The sequence below is a fragment of the Leptopilina boulardi genome, unplaced genomic scaffold, assembly GCF_019393585.1.
Source record: "Leptopilina boulardi isolate dan_hultmark-lab unplaced genomic scaffold, ZJU_Lbou_2.1 LbouV2_327, whole genome shotgun sequence".
NCBI classification, from domain to species: Eukaryota; Metazoa; Arthropoda; class Insecta; order Hymenoptera; family Figitidae; genus Leptopilina; species Leptopilina boulardi.
The window spans coordinates 419,378-447,131 of record NW_026137893.1 but is presented as its reverse complement, the minus strand read 5'-3'; the positions used below and the strand labels follow the sequence as shown (position 1 = coordinate 447,131).

The following is a 27,754-nucleotide window of genomic DNA, read 5'->3' as shown; positions in this document are numbered from 1 at the left end:
AGAACATTATACATCTGTGTCTGTTCAAGGGTCAGGAAAATAAAAACTGTTTAAAAGTAAGTTTTTTTAAAAGTTTATTAATCGTTTTGAATGTAGCAATTATATTCGTTCTTTATTTATGTATAACAGTTGTAACGATTTTTTGAGTATGGTTTGTAACAACACTTCACGAAGAACGCCTCACAGAAATGCATTTTCTGGGAAATCCATATTAATGTGGACTAATACAAGATTTTTCATATAAAGATTTCAGATTATATTTATATTATATTTCTGTACTAATCCACATTGATATGTTCGGGTTTAATCTGGAATCAGTCTAAAATTTTAGCCAAGGATTAGATTATTAAATTATTTCACTGTATACCGTGGAAAACATATAATATTTTCAGTTTTTTATTTTTTTCCCTTTAACCCTTGGAGCACAACGGGTAGGGTTGTAAAGATTCATGAAATTTTCGTTGAATGAAAGTTTCATGAAAGTTTCACTACTTCATGAAACGTTTCAAAGTTTCAAAGAAAGAGGCGGGAATATTTATATTGTATATAATAAAATCAAATATAGTAAAAAAAACTAAATATAGAATATATACATAAATAAAAAATACAAATAAATAAATATACTATATATATATATATATTTATATATAAATATATATATATGGGACGTTTCACGTCAACCGGCCCAGAGCTCCATCCAAAATTCTAATCAACGAAAATCAACTTATTACGGCTCAAAATAATCGTCAGCTCATACTGCTTCGAATAAAAAGTGTCGAAATAAAAAATTCAAAATGGCGTCCTTACTGTACCATGTTTTGCAAATTTTTTTACTAACTCAGCAAACAAGTGTATTAATTACCTTGAGAAAATATTTGCAACTTGTTGGATAATGGGTCACTCTTATGTTTTTGGGGTCGCTTATTACGAATCTGAAGTCAGATTTTAAAAATTTTCAAAATTCAAGATGGCGGATCCAATATGGCGGACATTTTTATTAAAGTTTGACCAGATTCGCTTGAAACTTGCTACTCGGGGGTTTTTGGGGTCGCTGATTACGAATATAAAGTCAGATTTTAAAAATTCAAAATGGCGGATCGAATATGGCGACCAAAATTTTTTTAAAAATTATCAGATTTGCTTGAAACTTGTTACTCGGGGATTTTTGGGGTCGATGATCACGAATCTTACGTCAACTTTTAAAAATCTGGTCACAGATCACGATTCTGATGTAAATGTTGTTAAAAATTCAAAATGGTTGAGCCAATATGGCGGATGAAATTGTAAAATTTGTTTGTATTTATAAACTTAAATGTAATGAGGCTGATTTTTGAGGTTAAGGTTTTTAGAGTTAAGGACAGTTTTTGAAATTCAATTTGAGAATATTTGAAAGTTTCAGTTGTGCTTAAATTGTAAAAAAATGATATAGAGGAAATTTTTATAAAGGAAAGGAAAAATTTTAAAACAGTAATTTAAATATTTAAAGGACGAGGTTCTTGGAGTTAAGGGTAGATTTTTCAAAATTTAATTTAAGGCTATTTAAAAGCCTCAAATTAGCTAAAATTATAAAAGATTTATGTAGAATAAATTTTAAAAAATATAAAATTTCTATATTAAGGGGTAGTTTTGGGGATTAAGGGTAGTATTTTGAAAAATTACTTTTATGATATTTAAGATCCTTTAAATGAAGCCTAAATTTGTATGAAAGAAAAATTTAAAACAACTAATTGAATAATGTGAAAAGGGTGGTTTATGGAGTTAAGGGTGGCGAATTCATCCAATTTTTAAATACTTTATTAGACATTTTGGAACCACCAATCTTATTTTATAAAATCTAGACTCAAATTCGTAATCACCGACCCCAAAAATCCCCGAGTAACAAGTTTCAAGCAAATCTGATAATTTTTAAAAAATTTTTGGTCGCCATATTGGATCCACCATTTTGAATTTTGAACATTTTTAAAATCTGACTTTAGATTCGTAATGAGCGACTCCAAAAACCCCCGAGTAACAAGTTTCAAGCAAATCTGATTATTTTTAAAAAAATTTGGTCGACATATTGGATCCGCCATGTTGAATTTTGAAAATTTTTTAAATATGACTTTAGATTCGTAATCAGCGACACCAAAAACCCCCAAGTAACATGTTTCAAGCATATCTGATAATTTTTAAAAAATTTTGGTCGTCATATTGGATCCGCCATTTTGAATTTTTAAAATCTGACTTTATATTCGTAATCAGCGACCCCAAAAACCCCCGAGTAGCAAGTTTCAAGCGAATCTGGTCAAATTTTAATAAAAATGTCCGCTATATTGGATCCGCCATCTTTAATTTTGAAAATTTTTAAAATCTGACTTCAGATTCGTAATAAGCGACCCCAAAAACATAAGAGTGACCCATTATCCAACAAGTTGCAATTATTTTCTCAAGGTAATTAATACACTTGTTTGCTGAGTTAGTAAAAAAATTTGCAAAACATGGTACAGTAAGGACGCCATTTTGAATTTTTTAATTCGCCACTTTTTATTCGTAGCAGTATGAGCTGACGATTATTTTGAGCCGTAATAAGTTGATTTTCGTTGATTAGAATTTTAGATGGAGCTCTGGGCCGGTTGACGTGAAACGTCCCATATATATATATATATATAAATAAATAAATATATAACCAGACCAAATATAATAAATCTTTATTTATAATAATAATTTTTATTACAAAGAAATTACAGCTTAAAGAATTTTAGCTTAGTATTCATTAAATAAAAAATTTAGTTCTTTAAATAAAATATTTAATTTAAAACAAGTTCTGAATTAAATGTTGAAAACTAAACAACAAAAAAAGCATTTTAGTTTAGTAACAAAAACAGTTGTAAAACATTTTAGTATGCCTAAGTTAACATTTTAATGTTACTCTTCTTCCAACTCATCGATCTGCTCCACGAATTGAGCTTCCATTTCGCTATCGGACAGCTCTATTTCAACTAACTCTTCTTCTTGATAATTTGGAAGAACTCTTGAAGGCTTATTTTTAGGATTTAAAAACTGTAAAGATAGTAAAATTAAATTATTATTGCAGGTACAAAATAATAATAAAATAAAATTATTAAGATTTTTTGAATTTTTATACTAATTAAAACAAAGATAATTACCAGCATATTTTGTTTAATATATGTAATTTTTCCTGCTTTTTCAGTTGAGAGATGATTTGTAGTCTTATTATGTACGTTTTTGTAAGTACTATTTGTACGTTCACAAGCTGCAGACGTGGGCTGTAAACTTAAAACTTTTAATGCTATTTTTCTGAGCGATTTTCCAACGTAGCAAGATTTCCACCACATATATGGAGACATTTTATTAATAGTCAGATTTAAGGAATCTTTCTGCCAGATTCCTTCTTTTAATCTGAACATATTGCAGTCTGTCAGCACATCCTCTACAGAAATATCTTCACTTTCCGAATAAAATTCTGAAAGTCTTGTCAAACATTCGAAAGCTTCCAGTAGTTCCTGGTCTATAAGATCTTCACCACGTTTTGAGGGATCTAACAAATTCGCTAAATAATGAATTGGCTTTATGCAAAATTCGTACCTATCTTCTAAAATTTCATTGGTTTTAGCGTAATAATTCATTAAGAGATTTGAATTTCTCATCCCCTGAACACGCCTTCTTATATCCGAGGAGACTGTACATGATAAACTCATTTTCGAATCATCGCTTTCGATAATGTGAAGCCAGGAAATTATCGGTTTTAAAAGCGTAACGCATTCACTTAAAACATCCCACAAATTAGTATTTAGAATCAAGTGTTTTAAATTTCCACTTAAAATGGTTTCAACTCTGTGATCTACGCAGAGCTCATGAAGTGCAGACCTGTTTATTCGAACACTGTTCATACAAAAAAATACACTGCCGAACCTTGTCTTTCCTGGTAGTTGCAGTGAAGATTGTTGAATAGTAGATCCTAAATAATTATATTAAATATTATTAGTATGTGTAAATATAAATTATAAAAAAAATTTAAGAATATATTAGTTAAGCGATCAATATAAATATTATAATGAATATAAATTTATTTAACAATTAAAAATAAAAATTTAATTGCACATATATTACCTGATCTTTTTGACGCTACTTTAACCTGCTGTTGTTTTTCGTTAAAAACTGCTAAAAAAATTTGACTTTTTATTTCTCTGGCAATATTTGTGCAATGATTTTTTACTTCATCAAAGACAGCTTGAGACCAAATATCTTTGAAAAAAAGATGTAATCCGTGTAGTAGACACCCGTAAGGCGTAATGTGTGGATATCTTTCTTGTACGATTTTCCAAGCTAACTTCATATTGGCAGCATTATCTGTTACTAATCCCGTAATTTTTATAGGGCCAACTTCTTCAATTATTGAAAACATAATGTCTGCAATATTGTCTCCCGTATGGTGGTCAGCCCCAGTAGGGATTGTTTTGTAAAAAAAGGGTTCCGGTGTGTTTAAAATTACATTGATAATTCCTTGTCTTCTAATATTGGACCAGCCATCCATTTGAATTGCCAAAGACAAGGAAGCTGCAATTTTTTCTTCTATAGTATTTTGAATACGGGAAAACTCTGAGTCTAATAAACTATTAGACAGATCATAACGAGATGGGAGTGTAAAAGATGGTTTCAATTTATTAAAGAACTGAATCCAAAATGTGTTTTCCACAATCGAGAGAGGAGTGCTGGAACAATAAACTGCTCTGGCCATCAAAGTGACCAGTTCTTTCTAAACAGACAGAAATTAATTTATTTTTACAATTTTATTTGCGACAAATCAAAACTTTATGTAATTAAATTAGTTAATAAATATTTTACTTTAAATATCTAATAGTTCTACAAAAATATTAACAATAATATTTATTTTGACTATTTCAAAACAGAACTAAGACAAATTTTCGAAATTGTAATTAAGTAGGACAAATTTAAAAACAAAATTTTAAAATTCTATTTACAAATTTTATTAAACTCTGATTTAAGCAAATAATTCGAATTTAAATTTTTCACATAGTTTTTATTCACCTAACCTGAACTGATATATGACGTAATTGCGCATGTACGCATGAAGGCTTCCTATTGGTCCTCCAATGTTTCATGAAACTAATGAAATTTTCGTGCATGAAAGATTGAAACTTTCAAATGAAAGTTTCAATCTTTCAATGAAACGTTTCACGACTCACAACCCTAACAACGGGGTTCTGTGAGACCCCAACCTCAACTTTGGCTTAGTATACAAGAAAAAATTTTGGGTGAATGAATGTTCGAATGAGACAGGAGTAACTTCGCTTGAGTCCTATAGAGAACGGTGACGTATAATATGAGGGCAATGAAGATGGCGTACTTGGCAAGTAGTCGGTGCAGTAGACTAAAATTGGGCTTCTGCGCATATTAGTACATTTATAGGTTTACATGTATTTAGTATTCTTGGCGCACAGGGGTTTTCGCTGGCTGATAAATAAAACATATAATTTTACATAAACAATTAATCGAATGATATTTTTGACAATCTTTCAAGTTATCTTCCGACACTGATTGCATTTTATTAAATTTATTATCAGCCTCTAAAATACAAACAAAATTTTACTATTATTATAATGACTAGTACAAATAATATCTTTAATGATACTCAGGTAAAATTTTGTACATTTCCAATTTTTATATAATTTTAAAAGTTAAATCATCCTCATTTTCGTTTATTGTCGGTACTATTTACCTCCCTCTGGATATTGATTTTAATGTTTTTTCAGTTAATTTCGAAGTTATTCTTAACTCGATTCGATGTGATTTTTTAGACCTTCCGATTTTAATTGGAGGTGATTTTAACTGTCGAATTTCTAATCTTAACAATTTTGATCAACAAATTTTTACAAATAATACTTTATTCTCCCCGTTCAGATCCTCTCTGGATACGATTGTTTCTAATAAAAGTAAGAAACTTGTAGAAATAATGGAAAGCTACGAATTTTTTGTATGTAACGGTCGCAGTCTCAGTGATTCGCCTGCTCAGTTTACTTTTCATGGAGCTAGGGGAAAAAGTGTGGTTGATCTTCTGTGGTGTTCGTTTAATTGTTTGCGATTGTTGCATGATTTTTATGTTTGTAAATTAGAAACAATTTCCGATCACCTTCCTATTGCTATCTCCATTTCTCAAAATTTTCCGTCAACGTACGCTCCGTACGCTCTTGTCCAACTTTCAGATTTATTTTTGATGTAGAAAAATTAGAATCTTTTGATCATTGTATGAGATCGAAGAGAAGAAGTTTCTGAATTGGAAGGACACGTCAATTCACTGAATGATATTCTAATATCAACAATTAAATCCGTAGCTACAGAACTAGGTATGCGCAAAATGCTCCCTAAGGATAATACCTTAGCATCTTTTTTTAAAAACAAACCTTGGTTTGACAACTCATGTAAACTAGCGAAGCGTGCAATGTATGTTGCATACAATGATTGTAAAACCAATTACTTTCAATCAGATTATTTTACTTTATGCAAGTGTTTAGAATGGACGTACAAAAAAATTCTGAAAAATAAGAAGCGCGAATATGAGACGAGTCTGATTAATGAGTTGACTGAGGCCAGGGGCTCAGCAAGCTTTTGGGCGGTTATTAAGAAAACTCGCTTTACCCCTCGAGAACCTTCACCCATTAGCATGGATCAAAAAAACTCGAAGCCTTGCGACTTTATTGTGAAAAGAATTGCCTTACTATAAATGCTGATAAAACAAAAATTGTAATCTTTCATCGTGGTGGCAATTCTTCATATAAAAAATTTATTTCATTTAAATGTGGAGATATGAAAATCGAGGTTACTAAGAGCTATCTGTACTTAGAGTAATTTTTTCGAACTCTTGTTCTTTTAAAGAAGCGGCAGATAATTTCGAGAGCTCAGCCAACTCTGCGATAGGTGCGACTATGAATGTAATTTACCAATCCGGAGCCGACTCATGGCAGTCCTACAACAGATTATTTGATAGTTCGGTAATTAGTACAGTTTTGTACGTAGTCCAGATCTGGGGACATCAGCATCTAGAACTACTCGCAAACACATAGCTTAATTTTTTTAAACGATTACTTTTTCTCCCTCAGTCAGTCCCGGGTTACGCGATCCGACTCGAGACGGGCAGACCTCCGCTATCCTTTGTTATTCTCATGAGAACGTTGTCCTGGCTTAATAAAGTTTGTAAAATGGATATTTCTCGGTACCCAAGGCAATGTTTATTTAGATTGGCGGAATTGGCCGTCTCGAGCCGCAGTAGTGGAAAATTTAATTGGTATCTTAATATCAGACATTTTTTGGAAAAGGGGGGTTTGACAGATCGCCTCAGATTTAATGACCTGGAACTGATTGTGGCTAATACAGACCCTATTTTGAGGAATTACGCGAAATTCTTGATGGCTCGTGACTTGAGTTCCAGAGAGAAGTCAAGGAGTTTTCAAATATGGTCTTTTCTTGAACTGAAACCTGGGACTCAGGGTTACTTGCTCTGCAGAATGGAGCTTAATATAAGAAGAATTTTTGCTCAAATACGTCTCTCTAGTATACACAATAATTATATTAGAATTAACAAAATGTTTTTTAATCTGAAGCCTCTAGATAACTGTCTTTTTTGTAATGCTGACAGTTATGATCTCCACTACTTTTTGTCAGATTGTCCCCGTTTCGAAGATACAAGATTGTCCTTTTTCCCTGACCTTCTGTCTAGGGATTGCCATGAGTCATTTTGGAAGCAAATTCTCTCGGCCTCCAGGACCGCAATTATTAAAAAGTTCGTTTTGATGTTTTTAAGAATGGTCGACATTCATAACGCTTAAATTAAAATATTTTATCGAAGTACTTTGTACGCTCTTTTGTCTTATTTATAGGTATTATTATTATTTTGTTTGATTGTGTTGTTACTTTATTTAAATCTGATTCAGTGTGAGAGTAAACTGCGTTATTATATTTTAATTTTTATTAATGTATTTTTTTTATCTGTATATTTTACTTTATTTTTGATAGTAATAGACCGTTGGGTCTCAATAAATAAACATTAAATATCTTTAATGCACAAAAAAAACGTTTTAGTTGATTTATATTTTAAAAAAATCTAAAAAGTTATTTATTAGTTATTAGTTAAGCCAGCTCATAATTAGTTAATACAGCAAAAATAATTTAGCTAAGTTAATTTTTAAATTTAATAAACTTGTAAAACTATTAGTTCACTTATGTATACTGTATACGAAAAGGCAGAGATTGTTGGGATAAAAGATATCAATGTTCGATGATTTTTTATAATCTTTGAAATTACAAAAAATTAGTTTTGCTAAATATTTTTTTGTATTTTCTATAAATATTTCGTTGCAAATAAAAATTTTAAATTTATGTTGTTTTTTCAAAAAATTTAATTAATTGATAATTAATAAATATTAAAAAATTATGTAACAAAAAGAAAATTAAATTAACTGAAAATTATTAATTATTATATTTTAAAAAGTATTAAGCAATTAAAAAATATTTAAAAGTTTTGAAAAAATAAAACCTAAAACAACTTTGTAATGTTTTAAACTTTAAACTTAAATTAAAAATTAAAATCAAATTGAAATTTTTTGAAAAAAGCAAACTATTTTTATATTGTTTACAGATAAAAAAATATAACAATTTAATAATTAATAATAAAAACAAATTAATAATAATAAATTTATGAATAATAATATATAATAAAGAATAATGAATAATGAAAACATAATGAAAGAAATAATAATTATAAGTTAAAATGTTCTAATTATCTGTAGGTAATAATCATTATATTTAAAAAATGTATATATAATATAATAAATTTATAAATAATAATAAAAATTATATTATAATTGAAACTTTTTTTTCTATAAATACCAAGTAGAAAATATACTGGTGCTGCACACAATGAACAATATTTTTTTTTACTTTAAACTGTCACTTAGTATATGACTTAATTAATGACGATGAATATAAATATCCGTCGCATTAACCATAAAATATTACGAAATCAAAAATTGCCAAAATGTTAGAAAAACAAAAGGAACAAAATACGACTAACTTCAAGTGTGGACAGACAGAATGAACGAATGCGGAAATTATTATAGTTAATACCTTGAACTGCAGTTCGAAAATTCGCTAAGAACTGTAATAAAAATATTATTCTGATTAATAATAATAATTAATAATATTATTATTACTTATAACCTCTCTATCATAACATTGCCTTGTGCGATTTGACACATTCTCTTCTGCTATATTATGGCTCTATATATACTTGCGCAGTAAACCATTTTTGGTTACCGCACGAACTACCTATGCAGATTGAATCTTTCTGCATTGCCCTCACTTTCAACGACATCTCTACCACCTGAGTTACTCCTTCTGTCTCTAGTCTTCTTGGTCCGCAGTTATGGGAACAACTGTGTTGTTACCCATAAGGAGACTTTCAGCAGTGGAAAGTTAAGCCAAATGTCTGTCTTCGTTCACGGATAGTAATCGCCTTTGAAAATTGTACGCAAGCGCAGTGCGCACGTTCCATCTTCGTCGCTTTTTAAAGAACGATGAGAGAGATAATCTTTGTGTGACGAAGTCTGTTAAATGTCAAAAAATAGGGTTATGTTGTAGTGTTGTCAAAAGCAAGTGACATTAATAAAAGAAGTGGAAAATAATAATAAAAAGGACTTCGTAGTAATAAACTTAAGAAAGGAAAAGTAAGTACATTTTATCATGGAATTACAAAAAAATCGTTATAAACGGGGTGATGAGTGAACATTAAAAAGCAGATTGTTTACATGGATACAAATTGATAATTTATGATAACATAATTTTTATTTATTTATTTATTGTAATAAAGAATGTGCATATAATGCTAAATTAAATTTATCATATAAATACTTAATTTTAATAACTGATATGAACTTAAAATAAATGACAATTATTACGAAAATTAGGTTATAAAATGTTTCAGATGAATAACGCGTTTTCTATTTCCCTTCACGAATAACGTGTCCTTATTTATAACACATCGGTTTGCATCATTTTTCGAACAATAACGAAAAAAAAATAATATCGCATTCTATTCATAAATTATCAATTTGTGTCCATGTAAACAATCTGCTTTTTAATGTTCACTCATCACCCCGTTTATAACGATTTTTTTGTAATTCCATGATAAAATGTACTTACTTTTCCTTTCTTAAGTTTATTACTACGAAGTCCTTTTTATTATTATTTTCCACTTCTTTTATTAATGTCACTTGCTTTTGACAACACTACAACATAACCCTATTTTTTGACATTTAACAGACTCACACAAAGATTATCTCTCTCATCGTTCTTTAAAAAGCGACGAAGATGGAACGTGCGCACTGCGCTTGCGTACAATTTTCAAAGGCGATTACTATCCGTGAACGAAGGCAGACATTTAGGGGCGGTTCAAATACTACACAATTAAATTCTACATCGTTAAAACCCTACACGTCAAACTCTACACAGTTAAATTGCACACCGTTAAACCTTATACAATTTATTTTTTAAATTCTACACACTTAATGTGTACAATGTTAAACTCTACACAAATTTATTTTGTAGTGAAAAATTAATTTCTTTAAATTCAACACGGTTAAATACCACAACGTTAAACTCTACATATATTTCTTTTGTAATAAAAAATTAATTTTCTTAAATTTAACACAGTTAAATTCCACATCGTTAAATTCTACACATATTTATTTTGTAATGAAAAATTAATTGCATAAAATTCTACACAGTTAAATTGTTCACCGTTAAACTCTCCATAAATTTATTTTGTATTATAAAATAAAATTTGTTTAACTCTACACAGTTAAGTTGCATATTGTTAAACTCTACAAAAACTAATATTATAATATAAAATTAATTTTAATAAATTCTACACCGTTAAATTGCACACCGTTAAACTCTTCACAAAATTTAATTTAAAAAAAAAGAAAAATTTATTAAACTGTACACAGTTAAATTGCATATTGCTAAACTCTAAACGATTTAGTTTTTAAATTCTACACAATTAAATGCTTAACGGTGTGTAATTTAAATGTGTAGAATTTAATAAAATTAATTTTATATTATAAGATTAGTGTGTGTAGTGTTTAAGTGTGTTTAATTTAACTGTGAAGAGTTTAACAAATTTTATGTTCTATTATAAAATAAATTTGTGGACAGTTTAACGGTGAACAATTTAACTGTGTAGAATTTTATGCAATTAATTTTTCATTAGAGAATAAATCTGTGTAGAATTTAACGATGTGGAATTTAATTGTGCAGAATTTAAAAAATAAATTGTTTAGTATTTAACTGTGATCAATTTAACTGTGTAGAATTTAATCATTTTTATTTTCTATTATAAAATCATTATGTGAAGAGTTTGGCGGTGTGCAATTTAACGGTGTAGAATTTATTAAAATTAATTTTATATTATAATATTAGTTTTTGTAGAGTTTAACAATATGCAACTTAACTGTGTAGAGTTAAACAAATTTTATTTTATAATACAAAATAAATTTATGGAGAGTTTAACGGTGAACAATTTAACTGTGTAGAATTTTATGCAATTAATTTTTCATTACAAAATAAATATGTGTAGAATTTAACGATGTGGAATTTAACTGTGTTAAATTTAAGAAAATTAATTTTTTATTACAAAAGAAATATATGTAGAGTTTAACGTTGTGGTATTTAACCGTGTTGAATTTAAAGAAATTAATTTTTCACTACAAAATAAATTTGTGTAGAGTTTAACATTGTACACATTAAGTGTGTAGAATTTAAAAAATAAATTGTATAAGGTTTAACGGTGTGCAATTTAACTGTGTAGAGTTTGACGTGTAGGGTTTTAACGATGTAGAATTTAATTGTGTAGTATTTGAACCGCCCCGACATTTAGCTCAGAAGCTGAAGCGGAGTGCAGTCTCCTTATTATTACTCCGTGGTGTATATATGCTACACGCCAAGCAACATCTACACTTGTGAGAGAGCACATGGGTATTAACCAATGGCAGAGACATCCATTGGCCAACCCCCACATACTCCCCCCTAGTATCATCGAAGTAGATGATACGATTGGTTGAAGGAGCTGGAACGAAAGGGAAATTGAAAAGTCGTACGGAATGTACGTATCAGACTGATAGTTTTTGTTTAAAGAGAGAGACGGAGCGCGTTGCGATCGAGGGACAGTGAAGGCATCTGTTTTACAGTGCTCACCGCTTCGCGACAAGGTGCGAGAGCAGTGTGAGCGACCCCTAAACTCGAGCATCAATCGCATTCGTCGCAGAAGAATTGCACACGAAGCGGCCCGTCGGTGGTCACCTTTATGTGTAACACACCGCGAAACTTCCAAACGGAAAGTAAAGCGAAGTTCAAAATGTACAATGTTTGTCCAAAAATTTTAGCTTTATAAAATTTGAATTTTGTTCCTTTCAAATTATCAACCGTAGGTTTCTTTCATCATTTAGATTCTTAAAAGGATTCACTTGCTTGAGTTAGGTAGTTTTATTTTATTAAATAAATAAGACACTGATTTTTAATCAAAAATTTATTCAATTGAATTGAATTGAGTCTTGTTTAAATACGCTTTATTTAAACTTAGCTTAAATATTCTTAATTTATAATTCCTTTTGACAAATATTAATTATAGATTAAGTTTTAATTTGAACTTTACGAGTTTATTATTTCGCGAAATTCACGTTAATTTGCTCGCCAAAATCTGCGGTCCTTCCTTATAAAATTATGTTTTTATAGTCTATTTTTCACTCTTAATTTTAGTTCCTTTTCCCTTTCCATAAGAAATTTTCCCAATCATATTCCTATTTTCAAGTTGTTCAATCCCGCCCTCGCTAATTGATTGGTCCCTTTTTTTTAAGACCGTTGCAACCGTTCGTAACTGTCATAATTTTTTATGTGGAACACCTACACAAAATACGCATTTAAAATTGCGTATTTTGCTAAATTTATGATCTAAAATTAGTTTTACTTCATTTTTTTACTTAGATAACCGTCATTTAACGATTTAACTTACGCATCAATTTTAACTTGTTTACTCTCTTTTCCCTTTTATGTATTGATTTCTTTAATTTAGTATTTTATTTTCTTTTCTCAAAATTTTCCAGGTTTACAAATTAAAATTGTTGCGTTTATTCGAATACATATATATATTTATGTATATTTTAATTATTTATATTAATTTTTCTTAATTTTCAAAGAACCTAAATTTAAGTTTAAATTTTCCGCTTTTAATTTTAATTAATTAACTTTCAATCAAGACTCAATTCTCTGCAGCAATAATTATTAGTACTCGTATTCACCTAGAACAATTTTCTAGCAAAAGGGGAAACTGCAGAAAAACCCTTTTTGGAGTACTTTTCTATATTACGTAATTACTAACTTTAATTAATTGTATATTTGTTTTGATTCAAAAATAAAATCTTCATATCAAAACAATCAAATAATTGTTTCTCTAATTTTATTTTTCAATCAATTTGCATTTATTCTTCCATTCTTTTCATTATTCAAATAGTCGATTAATTCTCTATCAACTTCTTGCAATAAATCAAATTTAAATTTATTATTTAAAGCGCAAACTCATTATTTATTACAGCACTGAGTAACAGTGATCGGGGCGACTTAGTCAAAAACCTCGGGCCTGAACGTCAATGATCCGTCACTGTTACATATGGGAACAACTGTGTTGTTACCCATAAGCGTAGCTTGGAAGCCACTAGTCGTTTCGTTCCGGTCCCACTACTGGACTCATCAGTAAGGCTACATAGTGGGAAACCTGCCTTATACGACCATGGGGAAGTGAGAGTTGGATCGTGTATATATGCTACACGCCAAGCAACATCTACACTTGTGAGAGAGCACATGGGTATTGATCAATGGCAGAGACATCCATTGGCCAACCCCCACACAGTGCCAAAGGTGAGTTGCACAAAACTTGAGCGTACAGAGCCACAAAAGAAGAAATGCAGCGTCACCAAACGAGGAACACGTGTATCTTTTACTTTTTTTTAAGTGTGTGTGGGTTGACCAATGGATGTCTCTGACATTGGTCAATACCCATGTGCTCTCTCACAAGTGCAGATGTTGCCACGCGTGTAGCACATATACACGATCCAAAGTTGGTTTCCATTGTTTCCATTCGCCAAAATCTCTAATCGCCATTTGTCATAATACTCCGCAACTATCGCGCCCTGCTCTACTAAAAATTTAGTGACTTTATTACTTTATTGTTAAAATTGAAAGTTATTAAATTTTTACTAGCGCAGGGTGTAGTAATTGACGAGAATTATGACAAATGAGGATTTTGGCTAGTGGGGACAATTAAAACCAACCCCAACATTCACTTACCCAAGGCCGTCTAAAGGTGCATTTATACCTCCAGTATTTTGGTCAAGCAATCGGCTAGATTGCATTTTCACGGTTGTATCACTGAATTTTATTGCCTTTGACAAATATTAAATTTTCACCGTGAAAATTGAATTTTGTTAGAGCCAATCAAGTACAGAGATTCTTCGTGAAAATTCAATCTAGCCGATCGCTTGAACAAAATTCTAGGGGTATAAAAGTATTTTTCGGCAGGTTTTCCACTACGTAGTCTTACTGATGAGTCCAGTAGTTACTAATTACAATGCACTAGACGCTTGGCTTATAAAGAAACAGACCCTGCGGTGTGTTTCGGGTCATTTTAGGCAATTATAGTTTTTGTCAAAAGACCATTACAATTTTTTTGAAAGTATACAGCTAGTGGTTTACCCTGACAAAAAGGGTGTACGCCGAGCCGATGTTTTAATTTTTTTATTATTGTTTTTGCAATTTAAATATCAAAATAAGGTCGATGTGCAAGCAACATGAAGCATATATTCCCAATAAGAACGAAAACTTGCAGTAAGCTTGCCGTGTAAGATTGCAGTGCAAACTTGTAGCAAGTTTGGTGCAAGCAACAAAATTTGTTCTTACGGCAAGCTTGCAGCGCAACATTGGCGCAAACTTGCTGTAAATTTGCAAAATTTAACATGATGCGCAGTTGTAAACGGAAGCTCCTACGGCTACGCAATAAATTTTTTAATCTCCAAAGCAGAGTGCCATTTATGTTTGTTTAGAAACAAAGTGTTTCCAAGAATTTTTTTTTAATATTATAGGGTACATGTACCAGTTGTGGACACTTTAAGCAGATTATCGTCTCACAGAAAAATAAATATAGTAAAACAATATATTTAATCATAACTTTTTTTCATCAAATTCAATACATATTGTTAAGTTGATTATGATAATTAAAAACATTTTTTATCTATATATAACATTTAAAAAAATTAATTTACTTTAAAAACCCTTTTTCACCAGTTGTGGCCACTAAAGCACCAGTTGTGCCCATACCTTTGCTCCGGTTTTGGCCACTGCTTAAAAAATTGTTATAAATAATTGTGGTTTATTGTATTTAATAACAAATAATTCATTTTATCTATCAATTGCGTACAGTAATGTACTTAATTAATACATGGAATCATTTTTTGTCTTTAAGCTTTTCTTGTTTAATTTTTGTATTTTTTGCGATTTTTCTTCTTTCTTTTTCTTTAACTTCCATTATTTCTAACCACTTATCAGCACTTATTACTAAACGTAAATGTTCCACTTTACGTTATCGTTGTTTAGTTTGATTTTTGGGCCACATAAGTATTCTATTCAAAACTTCACTCATCGATTTTTATACGAACTGAGACATCACATGACTTAAAAGCATTTTTTGTGTTGTAATTACTCTCTATTTCGCCATTACTGTTTAATCCATTATGAGGTTCTGTCAAAACTTGAGTAACAACCCTGTGGGCAAAAAACCATGTTCGTAAGAACGTTTTTAGAACGTTTCATGTCCACCAAATAACGTTCTAAGAACGTCCTTAAAACGTTTTTAGAACGAACATGGTTTTTTGCCTACAGGGAACTGATGATTCGATACTGTTTCCATTCCTATTCGGATTAACTATTCCATCAGTGCTCAGGTTTTGACTATTTTCGTCTAGAATAATTAAATCAATTACAGAACGGACGCCGTAGATTAGAATTTGGTCGATTATTGAGCATGATAGGTTGTGAAGGGTTGACGCCTAAAAAGAGAAAAATTAAGTAACTACTATTCGGTTTAATTACTACATCAGTGATTAGGTTTTGACCATTTTCACCTAGAATAGGTAAATCACTTAAGGGGGGGGGGGAGGTTTGGTATTTAATTTTATATTATTTTTGTAATTGAATGTATAATATTTTAAGAATATTGTTTGAAAATTTCAAGCCGATTGGAGAAAAAGTGACAAAGTTATGAGCATTCAAGTGTCGGTTGCTCCGTGAGCTGTGTTTCCGGATTGTTGAATTATTACTTGCTAAGTAAAAATGCAGGTTTTACGCTTCTGTAAAATGTGTATAATTTATTGAAAGAAACAACTGATTAAAATTACAAGACGAGTAAACATGAGACACAGTCTCTTCTACAATAGCGTACTGTAGCATACTGACTCATTCAACCAGACACTCGTTACAGGGAGGCGACAAATCGGTAGGGTAATAAAAATTTTGCACTAGGTTTGGCTAGGTAGGGGCCAGGTACTTAGACCTTTCCACTTTCATGCACACTCAAGATGCTTTTCAAAACCTTTCAAAATACAAAATAATATTTCAAGCTAAAATTCAACACTCCCACTTAATTTGGAAGGTTTAAAATTCCCAATTTCTCCCGCAAATAACAAAACGTTTGTTTAGCCAAAGGCTTAGTAAAAATATCGGCTAGTTGCTCTGCACTTTTTACATAATTAATTTTAATTTCCTTCTTATTTAACATATCCCGAACAAAATGAAATTTTACATCAATATGTTTAGAACGCTTATGGAATTCAGAATTATTTGCTATTTTTATGGCTGATTGATTATCTACCCATATCGGAATTGATTCACAAACAATTTTAAGATCATTCAACATTCTTTTTAACCAAACAGCCTCTTTTGTTCCATTAGCTAGAGCAATATATTCCGCTTCAGCGGTTGACAACGAAACAACATTTTGGCGTTGACTTGACCAACAAATTGGTCCATCATTTAATAAAAACACAACACCGCTTCTAGATTTTCGCGTTTCTACACAGCCCGCATAATCTGCATCTGTAAACCCGAACACATCAACGGAACTCCCACTATTTCCAAATACAATTCCATAATCACGGGTGCCTAACAGATATCTAATAATTTTCTTTACCGCTTGCCAGTGTTCGTGACCAAAAGAATCTAAGAATTGACTCTTTTTCTCAAAATTTGGACATTTTGTTAGATACAAACCAGGTTCCGCAGGAACGCTCGACGGATTTGCATTGCTCATACCAAATTTATTCACAATTTTCTGAATATAATTCGCTTGACTTATTCTCAAAGTTCTTTTCACTCTATCACGACTAATTTCCATACCAACAAACTCACTTGCTTTGTCTGCTGTAATCTGAAAATTACTTTTCAAATATCGAAGCACTTCGTCAATTGCACATTGACTTTCACTAATTAAATGGCCATCATCTACGTATAATGCCAAATACATTTGACAACCTTTCACAAAACCAACAAACACGCACTTGTCACTTTCGATGTTGACGAAACTAAAGTTTCTCAGGAAACCGACGAATTTCTCGTTCCAACAGTGAGGGGACTATTTTAGTCCATAAAGACTTCGTCGAAGCATGCAAACAAAATCCTTATTTTCTTCACAGTAGAATCCAACTACAACTTGGCAGTTCCAAGTAGATGTCCTCTTGAAGATCTCCATAGAGAAAGGCTGTTTTTACATCAAACTTGGCAATCTCATAATTTTCCTTTGCTGCGATTGCTAAAAGGATTCTGATGGATTCGTATCGGACGACAGGTGCGAAGGTTTCAGTAAAATCTATTCCCTCCCGCTAAAAATAGCCTTTTGCGACCAGTCGTGCTTTGTGCCGGACATTGTTATCATTTGAATTAGACTTAACTGCAAACACCCATTTACAGCCGATAGTGCGTTTTCCCGGTGGAAGTTTTAACAGCTCCCCAGTTTTGTTTTCCAACAGTGCTCGTTTTTCTTCTTCAATGGCTTTCTTCCAGTTTTCTGCGTCCGGGCTTACCATTGCTTCATCATATGTCAATGGTACCGTGTCAGCAATATACGCTACTGGAACTCCGTAATATTCTGGAGGATTTATTAATCTCCTATCTCGAAGTTGTCGAATCTCTGGTGCTCCTTGATCGACATTTTCTTGCTGCTGTCCTCCTTGATCATCTTCTCGTTCGTTCGCTGCATCTTCAGGTTCCTCTGCTTCAACTTTAGGTTCCTCTGGTTCAACTTCATCTTCGACTCCAAAATCAATATCCAATTGAAGACTTTCACTTTCCTTTGTTGTCTGGGACTGGTGAGAGTTGCTGTTTTTCTCGTTGAAATCTACATCGCTGCTTATGTACATTTTACTTGTCTCTGCATCCCAAAGTCTGTAGTTACTTGATTCACTGTCATATCCTACAACAGTTACCTTCTTGCTTTTGGAATCGAATTTCTTTCTTTTTTCTTTAGGAACGTTCAAGTAAGCTGCTGTACCAAACACGCGCAGGTGTTTTATTTCTGGTTTGCGCTTAAACCATTTTTCGAATGGTGTTTTCGACTCATCTTGATTCACAACCACTCGATTCAATAAGTAACACGCTGTGTTAACTGCTTCTGTCCACAATTTGGTGTCAACTTCTCTTGCGAGTAGCATCGATCTTGCACTCTCCACGATCGTTCTAATTTCTCGCTCAGCCCGACCGCTCTGCTCATGTATGTAAGGAGATGAAAACTCATGAATAATACCTTTTCCCTTTATAAAATCTTGGAATTCACGGGAGGTATATTCTTTCCCATTGTCTGAGCGGAAGACTTTCAAATTGTTGCCAGTTTGAGTTTTAGAAAAACTCTCAAATTCACGAAATTTTTCGAAAACTTCAGATTTATGTCGCAAGAAATATACCTTTCTGAAGTTAGTGCAGTCGTCTTTAAAAATTAAAAAATATCTGGAACCACGCGGTGACTCAATGTTGACTGGACCACAAACGTCAGTATAAATCTTCTCACCTGGTTTGAAATTGCTGAATCTGCTAACTGATGAATGCAGTTTACGGGTCTGCTTACCCATCACACACGATTCACAATGAAAATTTTTGAAACTGTCTAACACAAAACTTTTGTCTTCGAACACTTTGCTTGTATTCACTAATGCTTTCACATTTACATGTCCCATTCGCTCGTGCCAAAGTCTCAAATTGTCCTCTGCTTTCTTTTCAATGTTCACGATGTTACACTCACTGTTTGACGTCATTTTCACTTTAAACATCATACGGAACAGTTTGCCATAACGAACACCACATGACACTACCTGTCCATCGCGATCGCGAATTTCACACTTGTCGCTGTAAGCATGAAATGAAAAGCCTTTGTCATTTACCGAACTAATTGAAAATAAGTTTCTTTTTAACTCCGGCACGTAAAGGACTTTCTGCATTTCTCGTTCAATAATTTTTCCATTTACATTTTCAATTATCTTAATTTTGCCTATACCAATAACTGGTAAAACTTTGTCATCTGCTATTTTGACAAAATCACATTCTTTAGGATTTCTCAGCTCAATAAAAAAATCCCGGCGAAAAGTCATGTGCATGCTAGCACCCGAATCCGCTAACCAGAGATTCTCAACATCTTCAGTGGTGCTCAAAGGAAAAGCCGTGACATCACAAATCACAAACGCTGAGGTGGAAGGCGTGTCATTGCCACCTTTTCCAGACTCGGTTTTCCCTGCTTTCTTCGGACATTCTCGGACCCAATGTCCTTTTTCTTTACAGTAGGCACATTTTGTTCGTTTTTTCAATTCCTCCATCCTCTTGTTTTTGTCATATTTCTTCTCCTTTCCTGATGTCTCATTCTGATTCTTCAAGTTCAGCGCTTGAATTTGAAGAGCTAAGGAAGTTGCATTTTCTTCCGTTTCTGACATGCGCTTATCTTCCCGAATCAACCTTGCAATTAATGCATCCTTTTTTCTATCTGCTTGCGGTGTGCATTCCCAAGCTGTTCGGAATGTAGAGAACTTTGGAGGTAAGCTACTCAGTAACTTTGACTCCACTGCTGAATCAGAGGGCCTATCATTTATATCTGCAAGCTTTTTGCAGATAGATTCAAATTCTTCGATTTGCTCTGCAATCGATTGACCATCTTTAATGCGGAAAGCATAATATTGTTCCCAAGCAGTTTGCTTGGCATCTTCAGTTGTAATTTCGTACAAATCCTTCAATTTATTCCACATTTTCTTCGGATTTTCACAGTTGATTAAATTTGGATGTAGAGTTTTTTCAATTGCGCTTAACAAGATCACTACGGCTTCGGATCTTGCTTTGCTCCACTTTCTCCAATCTGAAAGTTTCGTAGCTTTATCAGGTTCTTCTTCAGTTCCTTCAATATGACCAATAAGTCCCTTCGAATCTAAAAGAAACCATACTCCGAATTTCCACATCGGATAGTTTTTACCATCTAGCTTAGTTAGGTGAAAACTTTCTTTATCAGACATATTGATAAATTATTTCACTATTGCACTGTTAACAATGAAAACACTTTAGAAGCTTTCAAAATACAAAATAATATTTCAAGCTAAAATTCAACACGGATATTTTGAATTGAGTTTGTGTTTAACCTTTTGCGGACATTTCTGAATGTTTTCTGATGTCTTTGATGCGTATGTATAAGTTTTGGGGTCGCTGATTACGAATCTGAAGTCAGATTTCAAAAATTGTCAAAATTTAAAATGGCGTTTTTCTTGAAATGACATTTTTGAAGTCCGTGTTCACTACATCTCAAATCCTACTGAACCAATCGATTTAAAATTTGGCTCAGTACTTCTTGACTTACTTCCCCAGGTAACTACGAGAGCTTTTTTTTAATAATTATTAATAAGACGGTAAAAAATAGATCGATTTTTTCAGTGAAAATCGGGTTTTTGAGTTTCAAGTGATGCGAGAAATAAAAAAAAAACTCTTTTGTAGTTAGTACCTCGAAAAACATCTCCTTTAACAAAATTTTTTTTTTGGATTTAGATGTTTCTGTTGCAAGTTACGTTGAACACCTCGCAAATCAATTTTTTACGATGCACCTGAAGAAATTTACTGCCACGCGTTCAATTTGCAATATTTTTCAATGTGAATTTAGGAAAATATACTTCAAATATTGTATTAATATGTGTAAATTAAATTAATAAAGTAACACACTTTATATCACCGAAAAAATTATTTAAAAAGTGCATTTTTTACACCGAATTAACCATACCCCCCCTAAATGAAAGAAAATCAAAAAAGTCACATACAAATTAAAGCCTCTCCAAATATTGTCGCTGACTGGACATTTGTGCATTTTTCTCGAAAGATTTATTGCTAGTGCATTTGTCATTTTGATGTTCTCTTATTTTAATACACTTCGTTTAATTAACCGGATTTGCATTAAACGGATGTAAACCGCATGATGTAAATCGAACCGCCGGATCGTAGAAGGGCATACGCGTGAAATCCAGCGCTTTAAGTTGGCCCCTGACATGAAAAAAAAAATTTTTTAATTTTGATTTTTGAATATTATATCCTTGTAGAGAATAAAATTACGCAACTTTTTTCTCAATAAAGTTTTTTCTTAAAGTGAATTGTTTTCAAAAAAATTGCAAAAAACTTGATTTTTTTATACCGTAATATTTCATTCAATTTTATGTTCAACTCGTCATAAATCCGAAGTTTTTTGACTTTTTGACTTCAGATTTGGAGGATTTACTCATCAAAGTGTCCCAAAAGTGTTAGATGAACAATAAATAAATTAAAAGAATAACTAACATTTTTATTAATTTATTTATGTTAAAGGCCAAAAAAAATTATTTAATACTTTCAAATGAAAAAAGTCTGTGACGAACTTTCGAATTGGAAAAACTTCCAGTGGAAGAATTGTTTATAATAGTTCAATAAAGTTTTTCCAAAAGGTTTTAAACTAATTTGATTAAACATTTAGAATTTATAACAGTTTACTTTTTGGTACCGCGCGTGGACCGGCCGTGAGCATTGACTTGAGTATTTTCCACCAAAGAGGAAAGGTTAGATGCTAAAAAAATTAAAACAATAATATTTATTATAAATTTAATTTTATGATATTAAATAATTTAATAATATTTAAAAAATAATAAAAATATTATTAAATCAACAAAAACTTGAACATTTGTTTATAACATATTCACTCCGTTAAGTATGTTTATAAGTCTTATTCGCTGTCTTCGTCAGAAGAATTGTTATTTTCAGTATGAGTGGGAGTTATTGATTGAAAATAATTATTAAAAAATTCTTTTCCTTCTTGAGAAAGATACATCATTAGACTTTTCACGTCTTTAATTTTCGCTTGAGTTATTCCAACATGAGGAGGCATTAGTTTTGGTAACTCTGAAAGTTTTTTTTTGTCAAATTTTGGAAAATCAATGGACTTTCCTTTGTACAATTTTTGAAAATTTCAATCTTACCATTAGGCTGATAGCATATCACTCGAGCTTCAGAAATTTTCATTTGCTTCGGTTTGCGTAATATACCAGACAACATTGTTTCAAAGTCTTGTAAAATTTCAGGTACAGATTCTATGACATGAAAAGGGGGATTTTTCGCGTTTTTAATTAAATCAAAATATTTTTGTGCAGTTTCAATTTTTTCAATTTTTTTTTAGCATAGGTCGCGAAATTTCTGTCGCATTGACAAAAAGAGTGACCCCGGACAGGAAAAATATGTATGATCTGTGTATTTAATTCTGCTGCCAATAATAATAAGTATGTGAATACGGTATAATTGCGATTTTGACCCCCGCAAGCGTCTGAAAATAGAATTATTTTTGAGTGCCTTGTAGGATCAAATTCAACATTTATCACGTAGTCCAAGAAACTGCAAATTGTATTTGCACCTTTTTTTGACAACCCTTCCATATAAGGAAACATATAACTGTCTTCAGTATTATGTAAATGAACATTGAAAAGATATAACCATATTAGTCTTTTATAAAATTGATCACAGACAGCTAATTTGGGCAAAGGTAAATTTTGCGCGTAATCAAATTCACAACATAAACAATTTGTTTCAAGCAAAATATTTTGTTTTAATAGTGAATATTCTTCGACCATTTTTTTGTGATTCACGATTTCATCTGATAAAGTTTCATTATTTTCATTTGCAAAACATTCGTTGCATACATCGGTTCTAGGTAATTTAAAACTAAATGGAACATTTCTATTAAAATATTTACAATACGTAGAAAAACTTATTGGACAATAACATTTTTGTGTAACACTTTTATAAAAATCGCAAAATAAATCGTATAAAATTTGTAAATTTAATTCCGAATTACTGAAATAATTCAATGTAGTAGTTTCACGTTTATAGTGAGATTGACGATGAGGAATACTCTGACAATGAATAAGAATCAGTTCTTTAATATCATCTGTCAATTTTTCCTCTCGATTATCATGCTTCCCTCTTTTATCATTTAAATCTTTGTTATTTAAAATTTTATCTTGAACGGTTCTAAATCTTTTAAATCCGACATTTAAAACATTGCTCAGAAATTGCTTACAAACAGAAATATTTTTTTCATCTGTAGGGATGTAATAATGCCATTTTATCAATCTAGTTTTAACAATAGAATCAATATTCAAAGGATCAGAGCATTTCATTAAAGTTTTCAGCACCAAATTTTGTTTGTGGTAATCACCCAATTTCCAAAAATCAGAAAATAGTTTTTGTTGTAAATTTAGACTGATTTTTTCGTAACATTTATTCATTTTGCAGCAGGATTCAACAGGATGAAATGATTTTTCACTGACAGTTTTTTCTGTTGTTGCAATATATTCAAGACCCTAAAACAATTATTTATTTTTTAATTCTGCTTATACAAGTATAATTATTTTAAAAATTTTTAAGAATTAATTTTCCTGGTGAACAAAATTTACTTTTTTACGTTTAAAGTTTTTATTGCAATGTTATTCACTTTTAAAAATAAATTAAAAATAATTCAAATACTTTCTTCTTCATCAAAAATTAAAATAAAAAATACTATAATAAATTTCGTACTTGTACTTTTTATAAAATTTAATTCAACTAGTTGAACTACAAATTAGTAAAAAAAAACTACAATAAAAAAATTTAATGATTAAAAAATAAACAATAAAAAAGCTTCTAATAAATAACAAAACAATATAAAGTAAAAACTTTAAAAAACACTATAATTAAATAAAAGACCATAAATTAATAACAATAGAATTGAAAATGTTTGAATCATTTTCATTATTATCAAATTTAAAAAATACCTTGTTGCTTTTAGTTTTTCTAACATTTTCTTTCCAATTTTTAGGATTCTTTGCTCTTTTTCTACCTTGTATTGTTGACTGATTACATGACATTTTGAATTAAACCTTCCTTTTTAGAATATTTTTTATATAATTGCACTCTTAAAAAACGAATTGTACGTAAAAACTATTTTCTATAGACACTCAACAATATAGGAATAGCTATGTTTATGTTTACAAATAGAGGACGGACTGGGTAAAAGAACATAGCGAGAGAAAAACATCAAAAACATTAAAATAATAAATATTGAATTTGAAACATTAATAAAATATAATACATACAAAAAATAAAAATTATATTTTTTAAAAATTGTTTAAAAATGTATATTCAAAAATATTCAAATAATTTTTTAAAAACTAAAAGTCTTTACAATAAGTAAATATCCAGGATATAAAGCATCACGCCACTATTACTATACTCACGGCCGGTCCACGCGCGGCGTACCAAAAAGTAAAACTGTTATAAATTCTAAATGTTTAATCAAATTAGTTTAAAACCTTTTGGAAAAACTTTATTGAACTATTATAAACAATTCTTCCACTGGAAGTTTTTCCAATTCGAAAGTTCGTCACAGACTTTTTTCATTTGAAAGTATTAAATAATTTTTTTTGGCCTTTAACATAAATAAATTAATAAAAATGTTAGTTATTCTTTTAATTTATTTATTGTTCATCTAACACTTTTGGGACACTTTGATGAGTAAATCCTCCAAATCTGAAGTCAAAAAGTCAAAAAACTTCGGATTTATGACGAGTTGAACATAAAATTGAATGAAATATTACGGTATAAAAAAATCAAGTTTTTTGCAATTTTTTTGAAAACAATTCACTTTAAGAAAAAACTTTATTGAGAAAAAAGTTGCGTAATTTTATTCTCTACAAGGATATAATATTCAAAAATCAAAATTAAAAAATTTTTTTTTTCATGTCAGGGGCCAACTTAAAGCGCTGGATTTCACGCGTATGCCCTTCTACGATCCGGCGCTTCAATCCGTTTTTTTAGTATTTGGAAAGTTTTCGTCTTTAATGACTTGCTAAAAGAGAAGGTACCTAATGTTTTTGAACACATCCTCCTTCATTCTCTATGCTCCAATTTTGTGCAAAAGTTTTCCATTTTTGTTTTAATGTAAAAAACAAAGATACGTCTAACGGCTGTAATATGTGCGTAGCATGAAGAGGAAAACAGCACATTATTATTTGTTTCTCTTGCAAAATTTGCTAAGGTGCATAGACAAATGAGAAACATGTCCATCCAAGAACACTATTACTGGTAATTGAATCTCACACTCCTGGATGAAAGGGTAAAAGATGTTAACAATATATTCGAAAAAAGATTCGCAAGTCATCTATCCATTCTCTGTTTTTCCTATTCCCCATTGTTTTGGAGCACTTTCAACGCACATTTTAAGAAATCGATCCATTTGTTATAGAGTCAGCGGTGGTGCGAATTCACCTTCTGCGTTAACAGTGAATAATCTGGTAACGGTTTATTTATCATTTCCAGCTACATCCTATACAGATCTCCTTTTTCTGCTAAAACGACATCACCCTTCAGAAAAAGAAATACCGCGGTTTCATCCATACCCAGCTAAAAATTGCTGTAGGATCCTTAAAGGATCTCTAGAGGTTCCTACATAGGATCCTTAAAGGTTTCCTGGGGAATCCTGTTAAGAATCCTACGCAGGATCCTCCTAGGATCCGTTGCAGGATATTGGAACAGGATGTACAGGAACATTAGTTACCTAAGGTTCCTGTGCAGGTACCTTTGTCTGAAAGTTAAAAACAAATTTTTAAATAAAAATTCCTGTACATGAACCTCCACAGGATCCAATGCAGGAACCTTAGTTCCTGAATGTTAACAACTTTACTTGTTGCGCAGTAAGTTTCTATGGCTCTTAACATCTGCGCAAAGAATTTTTTTTGATTAAGTGTATCAATATATATTCATCACAAAATTAAAAAATTTTTTTTGTGTTTAAAAAAATCCACCTTGGATCTTACGTAGGATTCTCTTATAGTTCCTACAAATGTTCCTTAGCATGAAAGGAAAGTAAAATATTTTCCTCTACAGGATCATGCGAGTGTTCCTGTGTAGGAACCTTAGCATGAAATTATTTTTATACATTTTCTTGTACATGAATCTGCAAAGGAACCTTAGTAACTAATGTTCCTGTACAGAATTTTGCTAGAACCCCTATTCCAATATCCTGCAACGCAACGAATCCTAGTGGGATCCCGCGTAGGAATCTTAACAGGATACCTTAAGGAACCTTTAAGGATCATATGTAGGAACCTCTACGAATCCTTTAAGGATCCTGTTCAGAAATTTTTAGCTGGGTATTGAATAGACGTCGATCGTCTTCTAAGATTTTAATATTTTCAACTATGTCCAGTGTTAAATGAGCAGGGATGTGTCCAGAAATGCTATTTTTGTTCTGTTCCGTGCCAGTGCCACGGAACAAAAATGGTTATCTATTCAGTTCCGTGTCAAGGCACAGAACGAAAATGATTTTATATTTAGTTCCGAAACTTTCTCTTTTTTGCATCTTTTGTCAAAAAAGTCTGGTACTTATGTGCCAGACAGAGTCGGGTCGACCCTTTTTTTATTGCATTGCCTGCGCTAGACCATAGCTAGCGGATATCCCTCGCTCGGGAAAAAGTAACAAATATTAAAAATAACGTGGTAAATTTCCACTGTACTTTTCGTTCTCCCCACCCCTTTTATTGGACTTCAGGCATCCTGAGACAGGACAAGATCCTTTTTCTCACAATCAGTGCCCTTGTTAGTTCGCTTCCGTATCGAAAATCATTAAGAAGCACGCGCTATCACTTAATGAAACCTCGATTTTCATATATATAGGGACACAATTTTTAACGCCCGATTTCAATCTAAAAGCGCTTGTACACCTCACAAATTCTAAGTATACTCGGAATTTGTCAAAAGTTATACTAATTTTGATTGGCCTTGCTCATAAAGAATTTCCAAAAGATTGGAAAATTTTGAAATTCTCTATGAGCAAAGCCAATCAAAGTTAGTGAAATTTTCTTTTTAAACTTCATTTTTTAATAATTTAACACAAAATTATGTATTTTTCGGAGAATAGCAAGATTCCTTGAACCCAAATCTCCCACACAGCACCCAAAATTCCCTGAAACTTGACAGAACCTCACATGGCGAGGTTAGGAAAGTCCACATGAAAAGAATATTCACACGAAACTTTGAGGAAATATTACACGTAAATATTCACGTGAAATGTTCA

At 31.4% G+C, this 27,754-nt stretch overlaps 2 protein-coding genes across 3 annotated transcripts in view; one reads left to right on the top strand and one right to left on the bottom strand.

Annotated features, from left to right (window-relative positions):
* LOC127284996 (deoxynucleoside kinase) overlaps positions 1-27,754 on the top strand; it is a 421,619-nt gene that overhangs the window by 172,138 nt on the left and 221,727 nt on the right. The gene's annotated exons all lie outside the window — the stretch shown is intronic.
* Positions 2,840-4,736, bottom strand: LOC127284992 (uncharacterized). The gene is made up of 3 exons (XM_051310746.1): positions 4,111-4,736; positions 3,147-3,958; positions 2,840-3,039 (listed from the first exon to the last, which is right to left on the bottom strand). The coding sequence occupies exons 1-3, from the start codon at positions 4,532-4,534 to the stop codon at positions 2,905-2,907; spliced, it is 1,371 nt and encodes a 456-aa protein (XP_051166703.1). The 5' UTR covers positions 4,535-4,736; the 3' UTR covers positions 2,840-2,904.